Raw genomic sequence first — 22,963 nt, 5'->3', positions numbered from 1 at the left:
ACACAAATGTTGACGTTGAAGCACTTTCAACGTGCAAGTTGCTTGCATGTACACAACAAGGCGGGACACATCACAGTGCAAAGTCGGTTTATGATAGCTACATGCACCACACAGCAGAAAAGTGCCACTTTTTTATTTACTGGTGCTCCATGTTCCTGTAATCTTCATTCCAAGATGGTGGGATATTATGTGGGAGTTGTAGAGTTCTGGGAGCTCCAGAGCTAACTTTTCTAGCTGACAATTTATCAAAGGTTGTTCTCAGGTTATGTCACGGACAGCTGTGATCACATTAGTTGCACACTGAAAGGTCAATGCCAAATAATGTCAGTGTTGAAACTGATGGAACTTTGAGCAACAAACACAGTGAGGTGTAAAATCTGAACAGAGTGCTACACAGAGTGCAAGGTAATGCTGCCAAGTTTAGGGCTTCGAAAATGCAATGTTGATTGAGTGGATCAGTCAATCAATCGATCAAATTTTATTTGTATAGCCCATATTCACAAATCACAATTTGTCTCATAGGGCTTTAACAAGGTGTGACATCCTTTGCCCTTAACCCTCAACAAGAGTAAGGAAAAACTACAAAACAAAAAAACTTTTAACAGAGTGAATCATACATGAATCATACAAATATGAAATACAGTTCACACTTTCAGAGAGACTCTCCTTGAAAGCATCCGTAGCGTCTCACTCCATTGTCCAATTGTTGCATAAATGGGCATAACTGGTGTATTTTCTGTGGAAACTTGGATGCATGTTTCCTGCCCCCTGATTCTGCAGTGAGGCTTAAGACACTCCCCCCAGCAATACCTCAATTGAAGCAGATTGATCACCACAGAAGCAGGGTAACTTGGGGGATATCAAGCAGTGCTTGCCATGCACCTGCACAACCAATGATGTGCTATATGGTACAGAACAGCTCAGTGGCAAATAGACCAGACAGTACTGCAGAGGAATGAAAAAAATATCCTGTTTTCCAAAGTACTATAGAAGTGAAGTAGAACACTAATATAGCACTTTTCTTGTCTTTATGACCACTCAAAGCTCTTTACAGCACAGTTTTGCCATCCACCTAGTCACCCCCCCACACACACACACACACACTCTCTCACACAGTGCAAGCTGTAACTTTCTTTTTTGGGGTTCAGTTTCTTGCCCAAGGACACTTGGGCATTCAGTATGGGGGAGACAGGGATCAAACTGCTTAGTGGATGACCCGCTCTAACCCCTGAGCCACAGCTACCCCAAACAAATCAGTGGATAAAAAATTGGCCAAGCCTTTCCTGTCACAACTGAGCAATCACACAGGCGCAGGTGTGGACAGAAACTGAGACAGATGTTATTTTCCAAATAACAAGTAAAAGTGAGAAGGGAGATTATTAATTTGAAGGGTCCTTGTTAGGGAAATTAGTCTTAACTGTTTGACAGGAGAGAGAAAATATCTGCCACACAAACTGAAGTGTGAGAGAGTCCTTTCTCTCATCTTCATCTCTCATCGTGTTCTGTTCCAGCTGCCTGCATATGATATACGCACACCTCTGAATACAAAAGCACAACCATTGCTTCTGCTGTTGAACACTTCCCATTGGATCCAAAATACTAACAATCACCACAGCCACTGCTACAGCTCCACTATCGACCCCACCCTGGCCTTGTCAGGAACGTCCGGCAGGCATTAGTGCAGGGCTTTGTGCAGTAGGCCCATTGTGTATGTAGGGAATATTCCTACTCAGGATATCCTTTATGTTTGACTGAGCCCGGGCTGCTGTGCAGAGGAACTCAGCATTTCCACTCAACTTGGCAGGAGTCCTCTGCCTCAAAGTATGGATTATTTTCTGCGCTGTATAATCCAAATCCACACTGTGGCAGTGGAGGAGAGAGAGGTTTAGCTTTTTAATTTTCTCCCAGTGGGAACATTTGGACATAAGCCGCCCTTCCCTCCCAACCTCTGTTCGAACACAGCTGCCCAGCTTGTTTCCCTAACAGCTACAGTCACCCCACCACACTCACACTGCAGAGGAGCCCAGACTGCAGCTGGCAGCAGACAGTGTATTGATTATCAGTTGATCTTTGGCTGATGACGTTTCTCACCCAAATGGAAAGTCACTGCTACGCCTTTGATATTATATAACTAACTGAGTGGGACCCTGGTAGACAACTGTGAAGTGCATCAACAAACCGGTTTATACCTTGCACCCACCTTTGCCGACCTAATGGAAGATCCTAACAGCGCATGCAGAGATGCATTCAAGGTCTTGTTACTGTTGTGAAGGTTATAAAAGCAAAGTGTTTCAATCAGAGACTCTCTTTTTTAACCTCCTCCCCCTCTCTTGTTTGTAATCACATGAATAGCAGCAGGTCCTCTCTATCTGCAGACCTATCGGCAAGAGCCTCACATATCAACATTTCCCAGAAAGCCTCAGCCTGGTGAGAGTGTCTGAAGTGAAATGACTTGAATAAATGCTATAAAGAGAGCTTAAGTGGACTTTGAACAAGTGCCCATTTAACTTCCATCCGTCAAACACTCAGAGGCATGTAACAGCTGAAAAACACTTTTTGTCTTATCTCAACATGCTCCTGTTATGAGGCAAACTGAATCAAGCTATTGCTAAGATAATGAGATAGATGGCGCTCCAAATGTTTTCAAGGATAATTCTATTTTATTACAATGTGAGTCTTAATTTGATAGCTTTGACTATATTTCCTAACAGTATTAAAAATAAAAATGAGCCATCACACTATTAGACACCATGGAAACAAACCCACACATACATTAGTCAACAGTAAAATGGTTCATCTAAACTGTCCATCAGTAACATCAATCCCAGTTTACACACCTGGTTCAACTTTAACCTCCAGACACACATCTGTTCCCCTCACTTCATTTATGTGTAATGTCTTTTATTATTCAGAAAAAAACTGTCCTTTAATCTCAAAACAAAATAATACACTGGAGTGTTTGCAAACCTATCAATGCCCATTTTGTATTTATTTTATTTTATTTTTTTATCATTTGCTTAGTTCCTTGTTGTTTTGTCCCTAAAGTTTCAACGTGTGCTGTCCAGCGGCAGCAGCAGGTCACAAGTCTGATATTAATGTGTCAGGCGAGGTTGGGTCCAGAAGGGATGTAAAGATAATTGTAGCAAAGGGCTCAGTTCTGGTGCTGAGCTTTGCAGGTTTGCAAAATTGGAAAGTTGCAGGAGTCTGGACAGAGGGTGAAAAATATCATCCTATTCTGCAGGGTTAAAACGTTTCAGTTACATTTCTTACATTTCTCACTGCATACAGAACAAGATAGGCATATGGGATTGTTTCTGTTTTTGTATTTCGCACATTGCAGAGAACGTTCAGTCTTGAGAACTTGGAAACATTAGTTTGACCATTGCATGAAGACTTACGGTGTATTTAACACTTTAATAATCCTATAGTTTCCTTTTAACTAGATTATACACTTTTGTCTAAATGGTAAATAGACATGAGCTTTAAGGAATTCACCTGAAAACCTGGAAAAACACTTTTTGCAAACAAATTCTATGTTTGGGGCCACTGTGATGCTTCCAGCCGTGTCCTTCTGCAGAGCTGTCGGTGAGATAATGGAATGGCTGAAAAGGTTTTTCAGGTCACTGGTCTTTATCTAGAGAGGTTTAGATTCCCTGTCCAATGGCAGTCAAACTGGAGTAAGAGAGTCCAAATCCCAGAGTCTGTCCCTGGACAGTTCAGTGTCAGAAGCACTTTCCCTCGCTGCTCTGGTTCACATTACTGTCAGTTTGTGCAACTCAGGTGTTTGAAACAGGCAAACGCTTGGCAGTGCTGTTTCTATCTAAAATACTTTAGGGTTTTATCTGATGCACTTTTTAAGCGAAAGACTTCAGTGTCCTATTCGCTCATCAAGGTTTGACAGTAAAATCAATCACAGTCCTCAGACTTCTATATATCCCTATCCCCCCCAATTAAAAGTAAGCAAGAAGAAACTGTCAGTCAATTTACATTATACCTTAATTTACTCCGAGAATAATTGAACAGATTACACAAATTCAGTTTGACCCCCGAGATCGCAGCACCATTGTCAAAGGTTATTCTGCCATCATCAAAGCTGGAGTAAAACAGTAAGTGGAGGTTAATATATAATAAATATAAAACAAGACAAAGGGGTTTAACATGATTGAGGGGGTTTATCTTTCTCAAAGTGTCTTGCATTTGGCATGTTGGCACGAAACACACTTCTGTACAGATGGGGCCGATGGCAGTGTGATACGTTTATCAGCAGATTATGGTGCTTGATGATAAGTCACAGGTTATCACAGTTATTACAGTTCTGCACCATGGCAGTTGTTGAGACATTGCATTTGAAACATAGGGATCAACAAAACTGCACCAATTCACCAAGTGCTAAAAGATGTCCACTGAATAACTGATAGCTTGGTAGCACTGGATCAAAATCAGGGACAGAAATTATAATGATTTATCCTCTGGGAATCATGAATAGCTATTAATAAAAATTCGATAGTCTAGATATTTCTGTCGGGATCAAAGTGCAAAACATTCAAATGACCAAAACATTCATGATCCTATTCTGACCAAATGTAACCTCCTCTAAAGTACATTTACAGTAATTGTTGGGAGATAAGTGCTTCTCTGTTATCAACCGTTACATTTGATGACTTCCATATTAAATTCAACACAACAGACTTGCAATTAATCCAGAGATTGGTCCTTATGTGTTCAGTGTGCAGGAGCTTCCAGTGCACCGTCAGTCCAGCGTGTGATTCTGAATTCTGAGCTTCATTTTCTCATGCTAATCTGCCGAGTGCTGACCCTGAGTTTTTATTGCTCCTGCAGGAGTCACCCTCTTTGTGGCACTTTACGACTACGAGGCGCGGACAGAAGATGACCTTACCTTCAGGAAAGGAGAAAGGTTCCAGATTATCAACAGCACGTAAGTAGCTGCAGCTGCTTATCACACTGTCTGCACTCGGGAGGAATGCCCCTTTTTATCACTGTCTTACAGGGAATGGCGCTAGCTGCTAGAAGGGGAACAGGCAGGGCTTCACAATTTCAGCAGAGGTGAAAGTAGCAGCTCCTCCATGGAAATCAAGTGTTTTGGTATCATAATCTGGAGCAAGTTGGAGCCCAAAATAAATCAGCTTTACCTCACGTTGTGGAACGATACAGCTACCAACCTGTCAGCCTCCAAAAGTGAATCATTTTACTTATGAAAAAAAGGCTTAAATCCACTGAATAGCTTCAGAAAGTCTGGATTGGCAGCAGCTTTATATAAGGTACAACATTAACATTAAAGGCTGCAAGGCAAATCAAATGAGGTTAAAGTGGTGGGATGAACATGTAATATGACAATCAGCATTAAGAAGTTTATTTAAGGTTTCCAAAGGGTGGAGCAGCTTCTCTCCAGCCAGCAGTGATGAGAGTGGTGTTCTGCTGATTTTGGACAGGAAGTGACCTATTACACCAACTGTGATATTGGCTTGCTTTCTTCCAGTCAGAAGCACTGCACACAACCTTTGTGGGTGTATTTGTGTGTGCGTGTGTGCGTGTGTTTATGTTGGTTGTTATTTGGTGGAAACAGAAGTGACGCAATGGAAATGGTATTTGTATCAGATAACACAGTATGACTTTATTAGTAGTGCTTTTTATAATGATAGTAGTAGGACTGGATACTGGCACTCATCAAACTTGTTTTTAGAACTGTTCCAAATATGTTCCAGGTGTTCATTCATTTCTGCACATGCTTGAGTTGTCTAATCTGTCTCAGTGAAGAGGTTTCCTGGAAACCACTATGGTTTTAAATACGCTGAAAGAAGAGAAAGTGAGTCAGCATTGCATTTCTAATGAATTCATTCTAATTTAGTCATTGCTAGCCTAACCTAGGCAGTCACGCTAACAATTCAACATATATGAAGTATATGGTTTCCTAAAGCAAATTATGGATAATTGACTATTTATTTGGATTTGAATAAAAAAAGTAAATGGTTTTATTTTCAGAGAAATTATTATTTTCTTTATAGTTTCTACCAGAGAACCGAAGTTCTTTGCCAGAAAGTTCATATGAAATGAGTTGAGAACTGCAGACCTGTATGGTGTCGGTGGGATGTTTTGGGGAGTCATCATCTCACTGTTACTAAGATCCAGGCTACGATACTGCTTCAGTGGAGGGAGCCTGTTTGTAGCTGCTCAAATCCAGGGCAAAGGGCAAACATTCCCAGACGTCTCCAGTGGAAATCACACCCTTGGCTTAGTGGTGATGCATTGTTTGCTAATATTAGTCAAATTAATGATGGTTAGTTAAAGTTCATGGCATGTACTGTCAGCCACCCTCTGCAGAATTGTAACAGCTCAACTGTACACGGCTCCCTTATCGCTTCAGTGTGGGGCCCCGCAAGGTCAGTCCTCCTCCTCCCCACACCCAGTGAGCATCCTGTCCAAGCTGGCGTCTGGCACATTCCACCACACACCTGGGTCCCTGCTGGGCCTCTGCCAGAGCAGGAAGAAGACACTGTCATAGCTGCCGAGACTGCCTCCACCTCCTCTCCTCTCCTCAGCAGGAGCCAGACAGAGGTGCATCTTCACCCCTTCTCTCCTCCTCCCTCTCACTCCTCTCCACCTCACTCTATCTGCCCACGCCTTGCCGCCACAAGAAGCCCTCCACCGTGGAGGGCTTCTTCTCCCCAGCCACACTGACCCCTACTGGACAAAGGCGGAAAGACTCCTTAAATCCTCATCTGCTCCGGCATGTCAGAGTTGGCAGGAAGTGAGTGACAGATGCCCAAACAGGCAGGGCTCATGTGATGCAGGGTGGGCAGAGATCGCGGTACTGGCTCAGCTGACACATGGCAATGTTGCCCCTTTTTGTTTTGGGATGACATCCTCCAGGAAACAGGCCCCCTGCCCTGAATGTTTACAAGGTTCTGCATTCTGCTCGGGCTGTTTATGAAACACTGTGAGCGTGTTGTTATGTAGCTTCTTCAGACATAGTCGAAAAATAGCTCCTGTTTTTACTGAATGCTACAAGTCTGCACTGTAAGTAAATGGAAATAGCATTGTTGTGATTCAGCTGCAGGCTATGAATAAACACAGTGTGTTATAGTGAATGGTGCTGTACTGTGCACCTCCCCTCTGTCAACACAGTCGTGTGTTTAATTATTCTCTCATCAGCAGTCACCACGTGGAGAGGATCTGAATCCTTTTCCAGACAGGAGGGAGGCTCTCTGTTTACTCTTGCTGTCCTCTGTCTTCTTGTGGTAGAGGAGAGTTGCTTTAAGGGGGTTTGTTTTCTGGAGACAAGAGGCAGCGGGACAGACTGAGGCCTACTCCACCCTGTCTGTTTATGTCTCTCTGTCTTCATGCAAACACACATACCGGCACATCTCATACCACACATCCCCTGACTCAGACATACTTTTTCTCCCTCAGAAGGCAGATTGTTGAGTCCCTCCCTCCCCTCCTGAGGGATCCTCTGCGAACAAAAAGGGAAGCAGGCCTGTTTCTGCCTGGGATGTCGTCCCCAGGCGATCCCCTATCATGGCTGCACCCAGCATAAATGAAGGACCTACAATGCTTCTCTCCTCCCCCCGTCCTCTACTGCGTTCTCTCTCTCTCTCTCTCATACACACAAACACACGCCTAAAGACAATCCCTCCTGGTGTGTAAGGGATGTGATAGAAGCAAGCACAGGGTGGAAGAGTGTGTGAGAGGGACCACTGTCAGAGCTCAGGGATGGGGGAAGGAGAATGGACATGTGTGATTGTGCATTCATGTGTAAGCATTGGTAATGACGGACAGTAAACCACCACTGCTATCTGTCTCTAAGGGCAGCTGGATACTGAGGTGTGGAGGAATGAAGCATGAAGGGAGAGTAAACATAAGTGGATGTCAGTAACAACATAGAAACCGCCATCACTTAGTTTGACTGCTGCCTTCTCTGCTTTAATGAAATCAAGGGTTATTTATTTGTTTTCTATCTGTCAATAAAACCTAAAGTAGTAATAGATGTTGGCTGAACATGTCCCCCTCTCAGTACTTCTCAGTTTCTCACAAGCACATTGAGCAGGTCACGAATATATAAAAAAAAAAAAACCAGCTCAGTAATTTTCTAAAACAACTTGGCTGTCCTTTTTAGCAAATGTTTTTTTTTTTTTGTGTGGTTTTAAAATTCAGAGTTACTAAAGTATTGTGGGGTTTTCTTAATATTAATTCCTAACACATCGATGCTTAGCAGTTAAAATGGTTATTAGTAGAGAAAGACTAATGGGGAGGAATCATGGAGGAACAACACCGTACCAAGATACCTGTGCTGAAAATATCTCTAGGTGGCGTCATACCCTTTTGAAACTGAGCAGTTGATAGGAGCACAGTAAACACTAGATGACACATCAGACAGAAGATAACAGAATTCACCTAAAGTTAGCCAGTAGTGTTGAGTGAAGCTAACAGAGTAATTTAGTCTTTTCCTTTTGAAAATCTTACAAATATTAGATGTAATGTAATGGTTTAATACGACTTTAACCATCCAGGTACTTCAAAGTAACGTGCCCAAATAAAGAGCTTTAATGGCTTTTAAGTGAAAACATATTGGGGGAAGTATGATGGAATTTTGGGCTTCAGACACAGGCAATATGAAAGTTGATGAAGAAAGTGAAATGTGAGGAAGATGAACAGCTGAGAGGCTGGACAGATGAAAGAGTCGAAGGCTCATAGAGTAACAGACGGGCTGAAGAAGAGCCGTGGCTGGTGAGGAAGAGATGCACATCAGAGAAAGACACAAATGGTTGTGTGGGCGTCCAGGCTGAGAGGTCTGTAAGGAGCCTCGCCTCCCTCCTCCTCTGCCCTCTTTTTCACTCTCAACAGTTTCAAAGCAGCTAAACTTCAAACGTCAGCCACAAGCAATCGACTGCAGACACTGAAAAACACTGTGAAGTTCGATGTGTCTTTACAAAATAGTTTAGGATTTTAGTGAAATACTTGTACATGCTTTCTTCCAGCACAGACAGAACAATCCCATGTCTGTGTAAGTCACAGTTCACAAACACATAATATATGACATAACATTGAATTTCTACCAGTAAGTCATTTGATATATTTACATTTTCTTAAAATAATACGTACAATTTATCCTATTATCCTATTATTCTGACTTCTGAGATGATAGTATACTTAAAATCAATGTTTTATTTCCTATCAACAACAACCCAGATGCAATCAGATTATGTGTGAACCTTAGAGATGCTTGTTGAACAATTGTCATTCAGGAAAGTGAAAAAAACATCTTTTAGGAATTTAAATTCTCTGTGGAATGATTTCAAATGTTTCGGAGTTTTAGTCACTCTAGGAAAATCATATAGGTCGGATAACTGAAGATCACAAACTTCATCATCGATTATGTTGAATGTACGTTTACTGGTTGTTCTATGTGTTGCCATATCGATGTCTAATGATGTTTTTTTAGAAGGCAGCGGGTAACTTAAGGTTTATTCCCGCAGCTCTGTCATAATTATGTGAAATGTACACTTTCCCAAAATGTTGAAATACACTTAGGCAGCTCCCATTTCTTTGTGGAAGCATTTTTTAGTATGGGTGGCTGTAGAACTCGAGTAACCCCAGACTGCCTTTCTACAGCCGTGTTACACTCACTCCAAACTCCTGGATGTCTTCCACATGGACAGAAATGAGCAGGTCAAACTAAAGCTGCTCTTTTGTGTGTTCAGTGGCACAGAGACTGTCGCACACACAGTATGAAGTAAAGTGTATTAATGTGTGTCTACTGTTTCCCCTCCCCCCTCCCCACTCCCTCTCTTTCAGCGAAGGGGACTGGTGGGACGCTCGCTCGCTCACCACTGGTGGCAGCGGCTTCATTCCCAGTAATTACGTGGCTCCAGTGGACTCGATCCAGGCTGAGGAGTAAGTTGTGTGTGTGTGTGTGTGTGTGTGTGTGTGTGTACGTGTGTACGTGTATGTGTATGAATGATCCTCGGAGAATCACGGTACACGACGGCAAACGTGCAGAATTCTTCTCTCCCTGTAGAGCAGTTTCTACTGGCCTGATAAAATGACATTTATGTGACACTATATTAATAGATTTACGATTTGAAATGTCAGCCAGACTGTGGCTGGGAGGTAAATGTATCTTTGGTGGGACTTCTCTTTCTATCCTACAGTTACATTATTCATTTTTAGCATGGAAATGTGTGCGCACATAACTAAGTTCCACTCAGACATATGATGAATGGAAAAGAAAGAGAAAATTAAAGTAATTAAATGTTCCTCATCCTGCGAGTGGTTCCACCCCCCGCCTGCCCCCACCCTGACCCTTCAGTCAGACTGAGGGTTGTGAATTAAGATGATGTCAGTTCACAGTAAGCCCACTCAGAGCATGCTGGGATTTAAAACAGGGGAGGAGTAGGTGCAGCTCCTCTTATCGAGGCACATCCTCCTCTGTGAAACACGCACTGTGCCGTCATGCTGCACACATGTCCTCTCTCTGTAGTCTCAGTCCATGTGAGAACCTCTCTGAAAAGCTGTTGTCTGACAAATGTTTCAATGAGGTTTTATAAATGTTTAATTTGTACATCTGCCTTTGATTTTGGCTGCAGTGTCACAAGAAACAAATAAGCATTGTGGGAGGTTTCTACTGCCTCTGTATGAGTAACGTGTTTCTTCCAGGTTTAGACACCGTGACTAAACAGTTATTTATGCGGAGGTCTGCAGGGAAGAAGGCAGCAGGCCTTGAACTGGTCACAGTCTGTATGACTGTACAGCTGTCGAATGCTAATAAAATACAAGGACTACTAAATACAACAAAACTAAACTTCTCAAGTCCCACTAACAGTTCCAAGAGGCTGCAGTGTTCATGGCATCCCACAGTATGAAAGTCTCGGTCAGAATTAACAGCCTGCAGTGACTTAGTCTTAGAAGGAAGTCTTACCTAGCACGGGGGAAAACATGGTTATATGTTGTCCTGAGGGAGGGGAAGAGAAAACAGTCATGGAGTGTCCTGAGTGCAACTAGGTAGATATCTTTCTCTGATGTCTGATCCTTTTTGATCAATGATAGTTTTGAATAAATCCAGAAAGTAATCACTAGATTATCAACCAATAATGACAAAAATAGTTTTGTCAGCTTTTATACATCCATGCTGGTAACAGCATTTTCAGGTTGTCTGTATATCCATTCACCCCTTGATGGAATTTCTTTCATTTTGGCACAAAACTCCACCTGGACTCAGAAGGGAATGATTCAACTTTTGTGGTCAAAGGTCAAGGTCACAGTGACCTCAGTAAATATTTTAGCCATAACTCAAGAACTCACACACTAATTATGACAACATTTCACATAATGATTTCTAACAAGATAAAAGTAATGACATTTTCTAGCCAGCACCATTACTCAGGGGCAGAAGGGTAGATATTTGGTCACATGCTGGATGGTGACACTAATCTTGCTTTTCCACCTTGACACTGTGGTGATCGTACAGACTTGGTTGAAGACGTGTGTGAAGCAGACACGTTTTAGAATATATAGCTTCTTTCCAGCAACTACCATGTTTAAACTATCATCCACTGTCATGGCTTCAAATCTGTGTTCTATCAGAATCTGATTTATTTGCCAAGCATGAGAACACATGTGTTTTGTTTTTCTCAATGCACATGCACACTGATACAATAAAGATACAGCAGAGCAAGAACAGCAAAGCTTAACAGTCAAATTAATTTTATTCATATAAATTTACATCACAAATGAAACATTTATTCACAACATATATTAAATGAGTGTGGGCAGACACAGATGTAAACTGCGACTTGGTTGGCTGGTAGAAGCAACCACAAGGCAATAATTCTAGTTTTACTTTACTTTTATTTATGTGTATATTTCTTGACAATAGGGAACTTTGTGATAATGAGTCAGAGGTTTACCAAACGTATTCGGAAGAGTCTTCACAACACAAGTTCCTTCACATCATCAAGATTGCGCATATAGGATCTCACAGAGTTGACTAAGAAGGAACCAGAAAATCCTGTTTACTGCTGATGGGTTGTACTTTCCATTGCAGTACATCCAGGATGAGAGCCAAAGTAAAAGTGCCTGCAGTTCATCATGGTCTTGTAAATCTGTTGTTAGAGTTGACATGTTGTGTCTTCTAATTGCAGCTGGTACTTTGGTAAACTGGGCCGTAAAGATGCAGAGAGGCAGCTGCTGTCCACAGGCAACCCAAGAGGCACCTATCTCATTCGGGAGAGTGAAACCACAAAGGGTAAAACCACAAACACAATCTCGCACCATTAACCTTTGGGACTCTGAGTGATGTGTGGTTAATGCAATGACACCTGGGGGAAAACAGCTCACATCAGCCTCAGTAAATAAAGGAGGAACCTGTGGAATTTTACTTTTCTCGAAGTTTCTTGCATGGCTTTTGTACTTAAAGTAAGAACTGAATGCTCAGTCATATCCATAGTCTTTTGATTGTAAAATGTGATTAAATACATCCCGATTTAAATGATCATTTTATCCATTTTTTACTTTATCTTAGGTAGACAAGTTCTCAGTGTTTAGTCATATTCCTTCAATCCCTGATCTGTGTCTCCCAGGTGCCTTCTCCTTGTCCATAAGAGACTGGGACGATGTAAAAGGGGACCACGTCAAGCACTATAAGATTCGTAAGCTCGACAGCGGCGGTTACTACATCACCACCAGGGCTCAGTTTGACGCGTTGCAGCAACTTGTTCAGCACTACTCAGGTACGAAACCTCATCTTCTCACCAACATTTACACTGTATGTAGGGCAGGGGCCGGCGTGTTGGCCATTAGATGTCGGACCAGAACAAAAGTCAAAGGCCGCTTCAAGAAATTAATAAAAAAATACACCTGGACTATGTGACAGACATTTGTTTAATGAACTGCTCTGCTGTCATCAAATTGTGTCGTGCAGTCAGAAACAAACAGAGCCATAGATGTGCGCTGGTGTCCTGGTTTTGCCCAGCATAAAGGAAAAGGCCTACAGTAGTAGTGACACATAATCTGACTTGTGTCTTTATTCACCAATTTTCAACACTGAACACCTTAAGACACACGTGTGTATAGATACAGACGGTAACCAGCGGGTAGTGCTGTGGAGTGAATATTGAGAAACTCCCTGAGAGATGTGTACCAGGCAATAACATCCATCGGTTTTAATCTCCATTTTAATGAACAGACTTTGTAGTCAATGTTTTTGTATATAATACAACTTAAATTGCTTTGTTGCTGTTCATGTATGTGACTTGAATGCAAGTTGACAGATTTACTCACCAATGTTTTATCCTTACCACATATTTCATGGCGGCTATTTCAGAGGTCTGTAATTTAGCTCAAAGTAAATCACCGCAACGAAAAAAACAACATTGTGCTTTTACTTTGTAGGCAGAATTCCGTAAGAGGAAGTGCTTCTATGGATGTTGTTGCCATGGCAGAGATCAGCACCCATGGCACCCCTGAATGTTATTGTGAAATTTAAAAGAAATAATAATAATACAAATGATCTTGCAGGGCAGATATTATCTGTCTTTTTAAGGATTTACTCTGTTCTGGTGAGTTTTAGGATATATTCTCTTTCATTTCTGCATAAAAGGTATTTGCCCCCTTCCGGGTTTCTTCTATTTTTGTATATTTCTCACATATATACATGTTTCAGACCATCAAACAAACTTTTATACTAGCCCAAAATAACCAAAGTAAACACAAAATGCAGTTTTGAAATGACTTTATTTATTGAACGACAAGAAACGGTTCAAACCTGCCTGGCTGCGTCCTCACTTTCTAAATCAGCCAAATAACCAATTTTAAAGATAATTTGGTTGGATATCACTACCCACACCAGGCATGATAACCTCTCTTAAATAGAACCTGTCTGGCAACGTGAAGTGAGCTAAGTTCTGAAAAAGAGAAAAATAAGTAAAAATGATCTGAAACATTTAAATGTGACCAAGAACTAAGTCGGGAGGGGTTCAAATATGTTTTTACGGCAATGTATCTTGCTCGTGTTTCTGTTGGGCTTCACTGACCTGTGCAGCTTAAAGTCTACAGGAAAGAATAGCATCTGTTAAAGAGCCTGAAAACCAACAAGGCTGCCGCTCAATGGTCTGGCTGCAATCTTTCCTTTGGTAAAGGCACTGAAAGGGCAGCATGGCCCACTCTCCATTAAAAGGGGAACAGAGAGACGTTGCCATAGAGAGATTTGTCATGGTGACAGAGCATCGACACGGTTGCCTCATTGATACAGGCCCAAATAGCAACGTTAAAGTCTGCCCGGTGTCCATTTCCTTCATCGATCCAGAATGCATTAAGCAGACACTGTTCCATTATATAATTGCATTTAGTCTGCCAGCACATTTCACATTCAGAATTAAAAGGTGCCATTTATAACTGGGAAGAGAAGAAAGTTACTATGTTGGATTATTGGCTTTCGCCGCCTTCATTGCGTTTACATTGAGTTATTTAGAATCGCAGTCATTTTTAATGCAGCCAAAAAGAAACACAATGTTCTAGTGAGTGTGGGAAGGCAGAGGGAGTTAGTGTGTCTGAGTTTAAGCTTGCGTCACTGTGAGCTCATCCAGATGTGTGTACTAAGCGTGTTCCTCCTGAACCGTGTGCTCTTTCGACAGCAGGCCGCTGCATCTGTGCTGCTGACACACATATTTGTTAATCCGATTTACAGGATGAGACAGCGATTTTTGTTTTAGTTTTACTCTTGCACTTCTCGAATCTGTTCTTATTTGTGTCTCTGTCTGCTTGCTATGATGACGTATGTCTGAGCATATGTGCTTTGTCCTCTTACGTCTGTTCTGTTTTATCACTCTCCCTCTCTGTGAAAGGGATATTATTGCCGTTATGCTCTAATTGGCACATTGACATTTCGATGTTTCAGCCCTAAAATCAACATTATGGATTTTCTGTATGTGTTTGTGTCATGGAACATTAACTGTCCTTATACATTTTATCACCTCTCCAGGGGACATACTGAGAGAACACCACACCTTTGCAAATAACCTTGCCTCTTTTCAGGGCTTATGCTTTTATGGCTTTCTGCTTTCTTCGATCTGCCACGTCTTTAAAGAGCTAAGTGGGACATCTGGCCTCGTGTACTGTAGAATAATCTTCACATGTACATTAAGACGTCAGAAAACTTAGTATAGAACTATTTACCTGCAAGTTTGAATGCAAACACATTTGAAGAGACTTTATGGAAGCTGAAAAAAGTCACCCTAAAACACAGACCTTTCTCGGTTTAGCTGCTGCTGCCTTAGCTATTGAGTGATTTATGTTGGTGAATTCTAGTAAAGTTAAGATAGATATCTCTGACTTTGAGACCCCATTTCCATTAGGAAAAAAAACGATGAAAAGTTAGACATGAAAAAGCAGTTTTTAGATTTTGTAGTAAGTGGTAAGCCATCCAGTCATTGTGCCTCACTATGTAAAAAGTACATATTGGTTTTGTCTGGTTTTTAATTTTTGTCATTCATTTAGCATTTTAATTTGTAGTTATTTTCTTAGAAGATATTGACACTTTTAACATCTTACATATAGAAAGTTAAATGGTTTTATCCCAATAATTTTAAAAGTCCTAACATGTTGTCGTTAATAATTCGATAATAGTCAATAATAGCACTTTTAAAGTTGTACTGATATAAGTTTTTGTTTGTGTGACAACCCTGATGAGGATGTTTGTAGTCAGTGTGTTGCTTTCGGTCCAATCATCCATTGTTCACAGGTTGGATCGGTGTCTATTTTGTTTTTAACTACTACATGGCAGGGGTCCACATATTGACAGGCTCTGTGAACACAGAACTGTATTGATGTCTGAGCGGAGTGCAGCAGGCAGGCCAGATGGGCTTTAATGGCCGAGTTGAATGTTGAACACGGGCCTTTATCTCATCTTTACTGCCCAATGCAAACACCCTGGGGAACCTCCTCCCACAGCCCCTCACTACAACAACCAGATATCAGCTCATCTAGATATCAGTATGGATGCATCAGTGGAAAGTCTGCCCTAATTCACTGGTTTAATCAATGGCTGGCAAACACGAGCACTTCCTCTGCAGCCAACGCAAGAGATGCTTGATTTCATGACACAACAACATGGTGTCATCAGTTAATGTGACAACCTTACGCAGGAAAGAGCAGCTGGAGCACCACTCATCCGCCCAAACACGCACGGCTACTAATGCCTCTCATGGTGCATAAAGTCCCTGCACTTTATCTTTATGTTTAACCACTGTGACAACTGTACATGTAAATGTACCCGATGAGTGAGCGAGGTCTGCAGCTATGTCTTATGAATTACCCCCATTATCGTAAAGTGTATGTGAGCTGTAGATGCCATTAGCCAAAGTGAGCCATAACATAGAGCCTTTACTTTTACTTTGACCTGCACCCATACTTGCTGTTTTGTCATTCAGCTACATTGGGCCACCATAACAAGTCAACATCAAGTGGAGAATATTGGGCCTGAAATAACAAGTTATTATAATTTATCTCTAAAATAATTTACATTTATAATTATGAACACCAGCCTACATCTTACTTAAATATTATTAATCGGAAAAACACATGTTGGTGGTGATTACTCACATCTGACAGTCAGAATGACCATGGTGTCAGTGTTTTATTGACTGCTGGAGCTCCATAATGTAAGGGAGGCAGATTTAAACACTCTTTAAGAGCCTAGAGCTTCATGGTGGCTCTAGATGAAAAATCAGGGGCTCAAGTAATTCAAATTAATCCTCTGGGGGCTATGAATATACAAGTTCATCCAATATTTGTAACAAAAATAACAGATTTTTTCATTTATTTGATAAAATCATTTTGTCTGGATTAAGAAATATTCCTAAATTGAGACTTGCTACAGATGAAGTATTTTTTCAAGTGTTTGTAGAAATGCCTCCAGAACAGGGAAGAGTTGTTCAAAAGCCTGCTGGGCTCGGCTTAGTATTGGGATAACAGATACTTAGCTCTGTGACTTGAATGTAAGGGTGTGACATTAGGAAGGGTCAAGCTCCACAAACACAAGATCCTTCATTTCACAGAACTCCACATCGTGTTTTAGTCTGCAGATTTTTCTGGGACTGTGAAAGAACCTTTGGCTTCTGCAGATAAATGAGTAGTAGCATTAAACCTGTGCTGCCAGGCAACTCTCTGGTTGGTTTGATGGGAAAGCACATTAGATTACTGCCGGATCATCTGGCCTGAAAGCAGCCTGTGTGCCATCCAGGAAGCAGAAAGGCAGGAAGGGATTTTTATGATTACTCCACCACTGGTCATCTTTGTTTCTAGATGTTGCTTTGATGCTAACTCTCTTTACATCTTTCTCTATGCGCTTGTTTGTGCTTCGCTGGGCGGTGTGTGCAGACCGAGCTGCTGGGCTCTGCTGTCGCTTGGTGGTTCCCTGCCACAAAGGGATGCCCCGCCTCGCGGACCTGTCCGTCAAAACCAAAGACGTGTGGGAGATCCCACGGGAGTCACTGCAGCTAATCAAGCGTCTTGGGAATGGGCAGTTTGGGGAGGTCTGGATGGGTACGGATCCGGTCGCCTTCAGGAGACGGGGTCACAAGGAAAGGGCCACACTGTACAAGCAGAGACACCAGACGGGCTCCAAAGCACAAGAAAATACTTTAGCCTAGGAGGGGAGGGGATCAAATGAGAAAATAGGCCAAGACATTTTGATAATTCTTAGTTTGGGGATGTTGCCAGGGAAAAACCTCAGGTTTCTGACCCCTTCCACTCAGAATCATCTGGAAAAAGCAGGCAGTGTGTCTGGAGTCTCTGCTCTCACAGTTTAAAGATGGCTTCCTTCCATGTCCCTTACTGCATGTTCCCCATTAGTTAACCCTGTGTGCCTTGCCTTCCCTCCCCCTGTAGAGAGTGCGGATGGTTTGTGCTTTAATTTAACGGGCGTGTGTGTGAACTACGTCCCTGACACTGTGGGCTTGAATCACGATTCCTGGGAGATCAGCAGAAACACACTTGAATTGGAAGTAAAGCTGGGAACAGGATGTTTTGCTGATGTGTTTTATGGTAAGAAACTCCTTAATGAGAAAAAGTACTCTTCTTTTTTTAACTCTCACGATGAGCCTCCCTGGAAATAAATGTGAAGATTTTTATTCATCCTTTTTATGTTTTCTTAAGGGCACCAAGAAACAATTAGCAATTTTGTTAACTAATTGGGGATGAAAGCAAATGTTGTGTTATAGCTCTGCAACATTCCCACAGGATTTTAAACATAAACAGCTCCAGTTCATGGTTTTCTACCTTGCTGATTTTTCCAGTAATTCACTGAATATGCTCTGCAGTATGGCACTCTAAAATTTTCAATATTAGATAAATGTATAATTGTGCATAAATAGTATCAAAGAAATCAAATGGATAAACCAGAAACTGATTTTATACCCTAAAAGCAAACAGATTGAGTGTAAATTAACCAGAAACACTTTAGAAATTTTATTTTAATGAATCACACATTTTGAGCCCTAATTTGAGGAGAAAACAAGAACCAAAAGTATTGAAATAAATCATTATTATTTTGATGAAAGTGCTCCTGTGAGAGGAATAACCCCTCAGAGAGCTTTTGTTTCTCTTTCTATGTTCACTAAAGACTTGCTTCGATGTTTCCTGTCAAACTTCACACTTGTAACTGTAAAGTTATTCACTATAAAGCAGTAACTTGACTTGCATCATTGCCTGACAATGATATTTCTGAGACACAGACACAACCCAATGGTCCTTCTCAGCAAGGCTTGTGGTGACATTTTGAAATAGAAACATCTATAATAAAATCAAACAAAACAGTTTCACTAGGAGAATGATCAAATGATGTTTCATATTGATCAGTCAAGTTGTAACAAAGCAATCAATACCATTACAATTCATCAGTTGATTTACTTTATATATATTCAATATTTATTACATAACTTGTGTTTTTAATATTGTTAGACTTCCATACTGCAGAACACAAGAGTGTGCACTGTTACCATGTTCCAGCTGGACAGATACCGGGGCACAGTCAGTCCTCTCCCAGATGACACTCAGCCTCTGGGATCTTAACCCAGCAGGTGATCATCAGCCAAAATATCTGCACAGCTGCTTCACTAAAGAAGCCCACTCTGATTGATGAGCTTACTCGTACATTAACCCCTTAACCCCTTAACCCCTTAACCCACCAAACACATGGAGACAACATGTTCATTGATGGTCTACTATTTTGGTCACTACTAACATCCCTGCATCCCTTAGTGTCACAGAATGAGATAAAGGGAGTACTACTCCATTGAAGAGAATACAGTGATCCATATCTTATTATGCATACTCTGACACAGGAGCTAGAGGCAGTGTACAGTGCCACATTGGTGGCACAGCCATCCTGTGTTACTGTAGCTGCCATTCAAGCAATGAGGAGCTTACTGGCTTGCTTTAGTTAATCATCCTACAAAGGATTATCTGCTCCTGTGTTGGAGTATTGTGTCTCTCAAAACCCTGCTGGAGCTCTCCCTGCTTTTAAAAGCCATTTCAAATCAAGGTCCACTCTAAATCTGGAACCCATTTAATTATCCTTCAGCACAACCTCTGTGTATTAGAATCAAAGATGGACTGATTCTCATACTGTCTCCTGATCTCATTCAGTGTTGCATGTTCAACTCATAGTAATTTAAAAGACCTGTTCCCTTTGTTTTGGACTAGAGTTGCCTCTCAGAGGTCTTGATTTGAATATGAATCAATGTTTGCTGTGTACTTATGTGTGTGTGTGTCTTTGCGTGTGCCAGGAACATGGAACGGCACCACTAAGGTGGCGGTGAAGACTCTAAAGCCTGGCACCATGTCTCCAGAGTCCTTCCTGGAGGAGGCTCAGATCATGAAGAAACTCCGCCATGACAAGCTGGTGCAGCTCTACGCCGTGGTGTCTGAGGAGCCCATTTACATTGTCACAGAATACATGGGCAAAGGTAAATGAACATACATACAAATATCTGCATAGATGTAAATACGCCACTCGTTAACATGGCATTTTCCTCTGTTTAACCAAACAGATTTTTTTTTAGAGAGTCTCGTGAAAACAAAACCCAAGTTATAGATCAACCTCAGACGTAAAGGACAAGAACTTAATTGAACAAATCCCAAATCCAGTTTGGCTTAAAATCAAATCAAATCATCTATTTGTCAACGGCATGCTGTTGTACAATTCAAGGTAGTACACAGACTTAACAGATCAAATGTTAGATTGTCAGTTTGTCAGTCAGTTTTCAATAAACTCTCTTTATGTAGTGTTACACCACAGTATGTGCCTCTAAGCATTTAAGGCCATCATGGTGACCTTCTGCACTTTGTTAACCAGGGGACTGGTGAGCTGGAAAGACCCTTCCTAACCTATATATTTTCATTGACTCTCTTTATGCGATATCTCAGGCTATAGAAAATAAATTCAGCAGCATTTATTGACATTTGTAGAAAAAATGGAAACTGAAATTGTAATATCATAATATGTATCATTCTCATGTGTCAGGGCGACAGTTAGAGATAGAGAGGGGTCAAGAGGGAGCGAATTCAAGAATGAATGTGCGAAGCTATGAAGAAAGATTTTACTCTTTTAAGAAAAGTATTGATCATTATGGGGTGTTCATGGAGGCATGTGTAACCTCTGCGAATTTAGCAGGAATGGATATCTGCTATTAGACTTGAAGAGGCTGATTTTGATACACGAGAAAGGTCACCAGGGGTCCGTTCAATAATTTGAAATAATCCTCTGGGGACCATCAATGCACAGTCCTGGTAGCTGCAGGAGGCCACATCAATTCTCAACCCTTTGCATTGTTTGACCGGAGGAAACATTTTTTATAATAACACCGTGTCATGTGAAAATCTAAATCTAAAGCAATTTGTTTGTGAGCTTAGCCTATGGCACTGTGCACATGCATGTGTGCAGGCTCTTTAAAGTGTATTTCATTTATGTGTTTTTGTTCTACTCCTGTCATGATAATTGTAACTGATCTGATATGGAAAAGTCTTGTTTCAAAGAGACTGAGGATGATTAAAGCCTTCAAAACAATACTGCAAAAGCCTGGACGTTAGAAACCCCACAACAAAGAGTCACATGAAACAGCAAAGAGCACAATATTGAAAACTTTGATGTGCATTGATGTCTGTTGTATGAAGAGGCTGCCACATCGAGGTCACTCTGTTAACTTGGAGAATGTGTTTTCAAAAAGGAACAAGCAGAGGGAAATGTTGTCAGTGTTAAAGTATTCAGTCATCCTGTATTTATCCTCTGTCATCACTGTTTAGGACAGAAAGTGGAGGTGAACCGGCAAATTACAAACCTCCTGTCTCTGAAATGTTCAGCTTTACAAACAGTTCCTGTAGAAGGGTGGGGGCACCGCTGATTTGTTGATGGATGTAGGACACAGCAGGAAGATGTGTCCTCGGTGTGTATATGAATACATGAACTGTCATGTGTTTATGTCCTCTGAAGGAAGCCTGCTGGAGTTCATGAAGGACGGAGAAGGACGAGGGTTGAAGCTGCCAAACCTGGTGGACATGGCGGCCCAGGTAAACCCTCGACATAGACCTTCCATGTTTTATCTGTAAACTCTTGTGTGTTTGTGTTACATTTAGTAACCAGAATAGAGGACTTATTTCTCATCATTGGTTTCTGGAAAACAACTGAAGACTTCAGATATTACTTCCTTAGCGAACCGTAACTGCAGAGCCTTCATTTGAAACAGACTTGTTAGTTAATTGACTGTGTTTCCACTTCCCTCTTTTTTTCTATGTATTTTAGTACAAATCTCCCCATTTTTAACTTAGTTCATTGTAGTTTTTCTGTACATGCTTGTTCTTTACTTTGTAGAAACACACACACTCATTTCTTCATAACTAATAGGTTCAGTCCACAGCAGTTCATCCTGTTTTGACCCAGATTTCTAGCAGGTAATAAGTCATCTGTAAAAGGACACCTTAAGAGTTTAACCCTCCGGAGCCCAACCAGGTCTTTTGTCTTCTGCAGGTGAAACAGCATGAAAGTTAAATGAAAACTGTCAGAATATGAGCTACAATGCTGTGCTCCATTCACAGTGGGATCCTAAACAAACTGCCTTTCTGCAGAATCACTCCAAAATCCTTTTTATTAACCTGCCTGGAAGTTGTGTTTTCACTTCCTGCCAAATCATATGAATAGTTGTAATGAATTAAATGAAAGTTACATGCAATCACAAGGATTTAGATAGGCCTCGCTCCATATGTATCCAAGTATCCTGAAGCAAATCACAACTATTCAGAAGAAGCGATGTCAGGGGAGCTGTGTTCGAGCGTTGATGCAGTGTGCTCACTGTGCTGCAGGTGGCAGCAGGCATGGCCTACATTGAGAGGATGAACTACATCCACCGAGACCTGCGCTCCGCCAACATCCTGGTGGGAGACAATCTGGTGTGCAAGATCGCAGACTTTGGCCTGGCCAGGCTCATTGAAGACAATGAATATACTGCTCGGCAAGGTGGGGCTCAGCCACTCCTCACTCACACACATACACACATTATGTTGTTGATGTTCACACTCACATTCATTCACATGATGACTGCATTCGGTTATAGAGAATATTGTCTCAATGTGCTTCAATCAAAATGACGAGCAAATAGCAATGAAATCACAGTCAGTCAGTCTCGCTGCTCCGGAGTTTCCAAGAAAATTTGTGTTTTTTCTACTGACAGTGGGACTGGATTGGCTTTTTTGTGTCTTGGGAACGGTTTATTTTATCCAAACCAACCATTAATGATAAGCGAAGCAATTTTTAGCAATGTCCTTTATCAATAGTTGCCGACATTGACAATCTACATTCATTTATTTGTTAATAAACCAGTGGTTTTCTGGTTGTCCATCCGTCCCATTATTGTAAATTTGATATCTCTGGAATTCCTTCACGGAATCTCTTCAAATT

The 22,963-nt window shown here is 41.4% G+C and overlaps 1 protein-coding gene across 5 annotated transcripts in view; it reads left to right on the top strand.

Moving 5' to 3' along the window:
- fynb (FYN proto-oncogene, Src family tyrosine kinase b) overlaps positions 1 to 22,963 on the top strand; it is a 71,542-nt gene that overhangs the window by 41,599 nt on the left and 6,980 nt on the right. For 3 of the 5 annotated variants that reach the window (XM_035143674.2, XM_035143673.2, XM_035143676.2), the window contains 8 exons: positions 4,840 to 4,936; positions 9,814 to 9,912; positions 12,159 to 12,262; positions 12,597 to 12,746; positions 17,392 to 17,556; positions 19,800 to 19,979; positions 21,503 to 21,579; positions 22,369 to 22,522. In XM_035143674.2, coding sequence (XP_034999565.1) covers positions 4,840 to 4,936; positions 9,814 to 9,912; positions 12,159 to 12,262; positions 12,597 to 12,746; positions 17,392 to 17,556; positions 19,800 to 19,979; positions 21,503 to 21,579; positions 22,369 to 22,522 — 1,026 coding nt within the window. Of the gene's footprint in view, positions 1 to 4,839; positions 4,937 to 9,813; positions 9,913 to 12,158; positions 12,263 to 12,596; positions 12,747 to 17,391; positions 17,557 to 17,901; positions 18,058 to 19,799; positions 19,980 to 21,502; positions 21,580 to 22,368; positions 22,523 to 22,963 lie in introns of all 5 variants that reach the window. The other 2 variants (XM_035143678.2, XM_035143677.2) reach the window with 2 other exon arrangements.

The sequence above is a fragment of the Hippoglossus stenolepis genome, chromosome 20 (genome assembly GCF_022539355.2).
Source record: "Hippoglossus stenolepis isolate QCI-W04-F060 chromosome 20, HSTE1.2, whole genome shotgun sequence".
In the NCBI taxonomy this organism is placed as follows: domain Eukaryota; kingdom Metazoa; phylum Chordata; class Actinopteri; order Pleuronectiformes; family Pleuronectidae; genus Hippoglossus; species Hippoglossus stenolepis.
The sequence above is the reverse complement of the archived record's forward strand: the minus strand, read 5'-3'. Positions and strand labels throughout refer to the sequence as shown.